We start from the raw sequence: 6,102 nt of genomic DNA on the forward strand, positions 1-6,102 counted from the left end.
ACCTGAGCCGAAGGCAGTCGCCCAACCAAGACTTGATCCTGTGACTCCAGGATCATGACCTGAGCCGAAGGCAGTCGCCCAACCAACTAAGCCACCCAGGCGCCCCTTCCCTTGGTCACTTTTGTCTCTACTCTTTGCCCCTGTCAGTTTTGTGTATCGCCCGGAGATAAAGCAGGCAGACGTCGCTCTGTTTCGTTCTGACATTCAGCTTCTAGAATTCTCCCCAGTAAGTAAGGGCAGCTCAGGGGAATGAGGTGGTAGGGACCCATCCACAGCTTGCTGGGCTGAGGTCCCCCTGCCCCTCCTCTGAAGCATCGAGTTCAAATAGGATATGGGGAGGAAACAGAAAGCAGGCTCGCTGCTGAATTCTCGAAGCTTTGGTTGCACTTCTGCGCTGTCTACTGAAGGAGCAGATTCTGATGCCCAAGCATATTCCATCTCTCTGGAGCCAAGGACAACAGGATGCAGTCATGAGTCCCCTGGAGAGTCCCACCAGGGTGTTTGAGCCTGGGGCCAGCAGACCTGAGGAGAGGTAGTGCTAACCAGCACTTGGGGACGGAGGGGGCCCTGCAGAGAAGGACACTTGAGGGGTTCTGTGAACCTCCACTGAGACCACAGGTTGCGGTGACCCCATAGGGAGGCAGCTCGGGGATAAACTGCCTTTGAGAGACTGAGTATACGAATGCACGATGGCCAGGCCAGATATCAAAGTAGAACTCCAGGGGCGCCTGGCCGGCTCAGTCAGTAGAGCATGCAACTTTAGAGCTTGGGGTTCTGAATTCGAGCCTCATGTTGGGCACAGAGATTACTTAAGAAAAAAAAAAAAATAGAGCTCCAACTCACAATCTACCTCTCATGACAGTAACCAGCCCAGGAAGGCTATAAGTGGGACTTGTAGGAAGTCAGACTGCCATCCCTGGTAATAATCCAGGAAGCCAAACATGACCTCTAGAACAATCAGCCCCAAATGGCCAGGACTTGATTAACCACTAACAGCTTCCCTGAGTTTTGTCCCTGCCTCCGACTTAGGATCAGCCAGACAAAAGCAAAGCTGCACCTGTGACCAATCATATACGACACCCCAGTTCTAGTTAGCCTGCTTCCAGCTTCCCCAGGCCGCTGTAAATCTCTTCCACTGCCCCCTGCCCGCCTCTGGGTCTCGGCCGAAACACAGGTGCTGGTGGCTGAGTCCCTCCTACAGCAAGCTCAGAGTAAATGGCCCTTGTTTTTCGCATTTGGTTGGTCTTCATTCATGTCCACACTTCTTCCTTTCCTCCTCCAGTTGGTACTCCACATCAGCCAAACTCAGTTGGAAGCCAGAGGGCGAGGGTCACACGGATGGGGGCCACAGAGGAGTCACATGGGAAGGTCACATACTGGGTCAGATGCACAGGTGGGCTATGAATGGTGACATAATGAATGGGGCACCCATGAGAGAAGTCACATTAGGACAAGGTCAGGGACAGTGGGTCATGCAGGTGACATACAGAATTCACACATGCGGTCGTATTGGGCTTCCAAGTGAGCCCCTGTTTACTCCACCCATCCCCACACCAGCCACGCCAGGGGCACCCCATCCCAGAGCTCTTAGATGTTGAGGTCAGAGATTTTGTTCTAGAAACCTGCTCTCTGCCTGACCTTTTAGCTGTCCCGGGTCCCTCAGTGTGCATGCCTGACTCCCCGCCCTTAAAAACTATCCATGTGCCAATGTCCCTTGGAAGGTCTGTCTGTATCCTCAAGGAGGACAACACTCACTGATGTTCATAACTTTTTTTCTTTGACTAGGTAATATATTCATAATATATTCATATATTCAAAAATCTAAACAACATATAAAATGAATGTGAAATGTTTTGTTCCTACGTTTGCCCCCTTTCACCTTATTCCTAACTGGTTGTTGGTTGATTTTATAAAAACGATTGGTTTCTTTTATTTTTTTTTTAAGATTTTTTATATTTATTTGACAGAGAGAGACAAAGCAAGAGAAGGAACTCAAACAGGAGGAGTGGGACAGGGAGAAGCAGGCTTCCCACCGAGCAGGGAGCCCGATGCAGGACTCGATCCCGGGACTCCAGGATCATGACCTGAGCCGAAGGCAGTCGCTTAACCAACTGAGCCACCCGGGCACCCTATTTATTATTTAAACCTTGATGTCTTTAGCTGATTTTTTTGTCTGCATAATCAATTTTCTCTACTCTGGGGTTAGTGATTATCCTACATTTTAATATACTTAACGTGGTTTCTGGTTAATAAATATCTTTCCTTTCAAAAAATACAACCACTTTAAAAGGCTTTACTCCCAGATCACGTTGACTCTGGCTTCCATGTTATTCTTGTCCAGTACTGTAGTTCTATTTTGCAAATCTACACATTTGTGTTATTTTTTTGTTTGTTTCTCTATGGTCAAGGTTTATTAGCTAACCCCCATGTTTACCATTTCCTTTACTCACTGGGTCCTTCTTGCCTCTCAGACCTTCCGTCTGGGATTGTTTTCCTTCTCCCTGAAATATACCCCTCAGAGAGTCCTTTAGGGAGAGCTGCTGGGCGTTCCATTTGTTTGAAAATATCTCTATTTTTTTTTTAAGATTTTATTTTATTTTATTTTTTAAGTAATCTCAACACCCGATGTGGGGCTCGAACTTAACAACCCCAAGGTCAAGAGTTGCATTCTCTACCAACTGAGCCAGCCAGGTACCTGAAAATATCTCTATTCTTTTTTTTTTATTTTTTTAAGATTTCACTTATTAATTTGAGGGAGAGGGAGCATGAGCAGGGGGAGGGGCAGAGGGAGAAGCAGACCCCCCACTGAGCGGGGAACAGACGTGAGTCTCCATCCTAGGGCCCCAGGATCATGACCTGAGCTGAAGGCAGACGCTCAACCGACTGAGCCACCCAGGCGCCCAAGATATATCTATTCTTGAAAGATAACTTCCCAAGTACATAATTCTAGGTTGGCAATTGTTTTCTTTCAATGCTTTGGAATTATAGATTTATTTATTTATTTATTCTGGGGCGGGAGGGGCAGAGGGAGAGAGACCCAAGCAGACCCCACACTGAGTGTGAGCCGGACATGGGATTCAATCTCACCACCCTGAGATCACAACCCGTGCTGAAACCAAAAGTCCCATGCTTAACCAACTCTGCCGCCCAGGCATCCCAGTGCTTTAGAATTAATAGTGCACTTCTGGATTTCACTGTTGCTGCTCAGAATTTGGCTTCAGTCCAACTCTTATTATTTTTTTTTTTTGTAGAGAATTGGCTTTTTTTTTTTTTTTTTTTAACCATGCAACATTGTCTTTTATTATGTATGGGTTTTAAAAATTATTTCCTCAATCTCTCCATACACAGACAAAGTATACTGTTTAACATACTGGAACTGGGAAATATTGACCATTGCCTAGATAAGGGAAAATTATCCCTAAAACATGCTTAACCAGGAGGCCAATTCATCTGCCGACCTCCAAGAACATGGAGATGAACATGATAGACAGACTGTCCCCCATCTGAACCTTCATTCACCACCATTCGATAACCCTTCTTCAGGCCCAGATCAGCAGCACATTTCTTGCCCACAATCATTAAATGTCCAAGAAGACGTTCATCATCATCTTCTGCTACAGAAATCTGAGATATAGGTTTCTTGGGTATCACCAGAAAATGAGTTGGTGCTTGAGGGGAAATGTCATGGAAAGCAAGACACTGGTCATCCTCAAATATGATTTTGGCTGGGATTTCCTTGCGAATGATCTTCCCGAAGATCGTGTCGCCACCAGGCCGCGCGGCCTGAGCTTTGGCGATCTCATCTGCCATCTCGGCCTCCCTCCCGCGCGGCCGCCCCGGGGAGAAGCGAGAATTGGCTTTTTTAAAAAATTTTTATCCCCTGGTTGTTTTAAAAATCTTTACTCTCCATATTGGGCAGTTTCCTTATGTTATATACAGATATGGGTGTCTTTTTCCTTATCATACTTGGGAGATAGAGTGCTTCTTGTGAGTGAGGACTCATGTCTTCCATCAATTCTGAAAAGTTAGTAGCTACCATTTCTCCAAATACTATCTCTCCCCTATGGTCTGTCTCCCTCAGGGATCTCCATTTATGCTAAGATTAGACATTTTCATTCCATCTACAGTATCGCTTCATTTCCCCCCATATTTTGTATCTCTTTGCCTCTTTATTTGCCTTCAGTGTAATTTCTTTAATTCTACCTCTGTATTAGTTATCTATTGCTACATGGGAAATTAACCCCAAACCTTAGCATCTTAACATTTATTATTTCACACAGTTTTTGAGGGTCAGAAATTCAGGTGTGTCTTAGCTGGTTGGTTCTGATTTGGGGTCTCATATGAAGTTGGAGTCAAAATATTGGCTGGGGCTGCAGTCATCCAAAGCCTGGCTGGGGAATCCTCATGAGGTTGTTGCCTGGAGGCTTCAATTCGTCATCAAGTGACCCTCTCTGCAGGATTTCAGAAATGCTCTTGCAACATGGTAGCTGGCTTTCCTGGAGCAAGTGATCTAGAGAGAGGCAGAAAACCACAGTTCTTTTATGACTAAGTGTCCAAAGTCACACACCATAACTTCTACTTTTTCTATTTGTTAGATGAAAGGCATTAAGTTCAACCCACACTCAAGCGAAAGAGAATTAGGCATCACCTTTTGGAGGGAATGCCAAGATTTACAAACATATTTTGAACCACCAAGATATTTTATTTCATTAATTACTTTTTTCGGCCCTGTCTAATCTGTTGGATAATACACCCGTGTGTTTCTAATATCAAATATTAAATCTTTCATTTCTAGAATTTTCTTTCTAGTTATTTTAAAACATACCGAGTCATTCCTATTGTCTCTTGTTCTGTTAATTTTTTAGTCCTCTCTTTTATTTTTAAAGGATTAAACATATCCATTGTGCCCTCTGTATTTGAGAATCCCCATATCCGAAGTCTGTGGATCTGATTTTGCTGGTTCTTACACAAAAGGTCTTCTCTCTTAATTGATTTTATTTTAAAACATGAGTGTATTTTGACTGGAACTTCAAAACTAGAAGGCCTGTTTTGAGGGTGTATTTCTTTTAGGGAGAATGTACCCCTACTCCCACCAGCATGCTGTGGGTCCTACTAACCTGGGAAATTATAAAATACTTTCTTGAGGTGGAGGTTTTGGACTATGCAGGTAAAGTGAATTCTGACCTGAAACCCATGTTTCATATTAGATTCTATGTACCCTCTAACCAGATTTAATTGTTAACATTTTGGGGGTGCTTATTTATTTAAAGATTTTATTTATTTATTTGACAGAGACAAAGCGAGAGAGGGAACACAAGCAGGGGGAGTGGGAGAGGGAGAAGCAGGCTTCCCGCTGAGCAGGGAGCCCGATGCCGGGCTCAATCCCAGGACCCTGGAATCATGACCTGAGCCGAAGGCAGACTTTTAACTACTGAGCCATCCAGGCGCCCCTGGTGGTGCTTATTTAAAAAAAAAAAGAAAAAGTGAGACTCTGCCACCATCGCTTCTTCCTCCTCATTACCCAGAGGTAACCACTATCCTAGAATTGGTGTGAACAATCCTCATCCATATTTTAATATGGATTTATAGCAAGTATGTATCATTAACATATACAGTAGGTGTTGAAATTCTTATGCAACTTGCTTTTTTCCCTATACATCTCTCTACTGGTGGACAGGTAGCGCTTTTTTGGCTTTGTTTTTTTAACTATTAGCAAACAATATTGAGGTGAATATCCAAGCCTATGGCTATGGCTAAATCCACAGAGCTTTCTGCAAGTGGTTTAACAATCCAGATGACAGGGAACATTTGGGGCGGAGGGGGAAGAAGAGACGGTCGGGGCGAGCAAGAAGACACCTGCAGAAGGCACCCAGTCCTTCTTGGGACGGAGGGGGCCACTTCCTGGACGAGAGAACCCCCCCCAGGGGCGAATTCAATCTTCCCGCAGCCGGTGTTCCGAAGGGCCCAAGTGCGTTGGGGGAGGGGAGGAGGGAGGCGTGGGGAGGAGGATGGGCGCTGGTAACCCAGGGGCCAGCGTTGAATGGGCAGGGGGTGCGCAGCGCAGGGCGGCCGCCAGCGCGCGGATGGGGGTCACTCTGCGCT

At 45.4% G+C, this 6,102-nt stretch overlaps 1 protein-coding gene across 1 annotated transcript; it reads right to left on the reverse strand.

The window, feature by feature from the left end:
* Nucleotides 1-3,265: 3,265 nt before the first annotated feature.
* On the reverse strand, nucleotides 3,266-3,841 carry LOC110584611 (histidine triad nucleotide-binding protein 1). The gene has a single exon (XM_021694726.1). The coding sequence runs from the start codon at nucleotides 3,808-3,810 to the stop codon at nucleotides 3,430-3,432; it is 381 nt and encodes a 126-aa protein (XP_021550401.1). The 5' UTR covers nucleotides 3,811-3,841; the 3' UTR covers nucleotides 3,266-3,429.
* Nucleotides 3,842-6,102: the final 2,261 nt, after the last annotated feature.

This window comes from Neomonachus schauinslandi, chromosome 15 (genome assembly GCF_002201575.2).
Source record: "Neomonachus schauinslandi chromosome 15, ASM220157v2, whole genome shotgun sequence".
NCBI classification, from domain to species: Eukaryota; Metazoa; Chordata; class Mammalia; order Carnivora; family Phocidae; genus Neomonachus; species Neomonachus schauinslandi.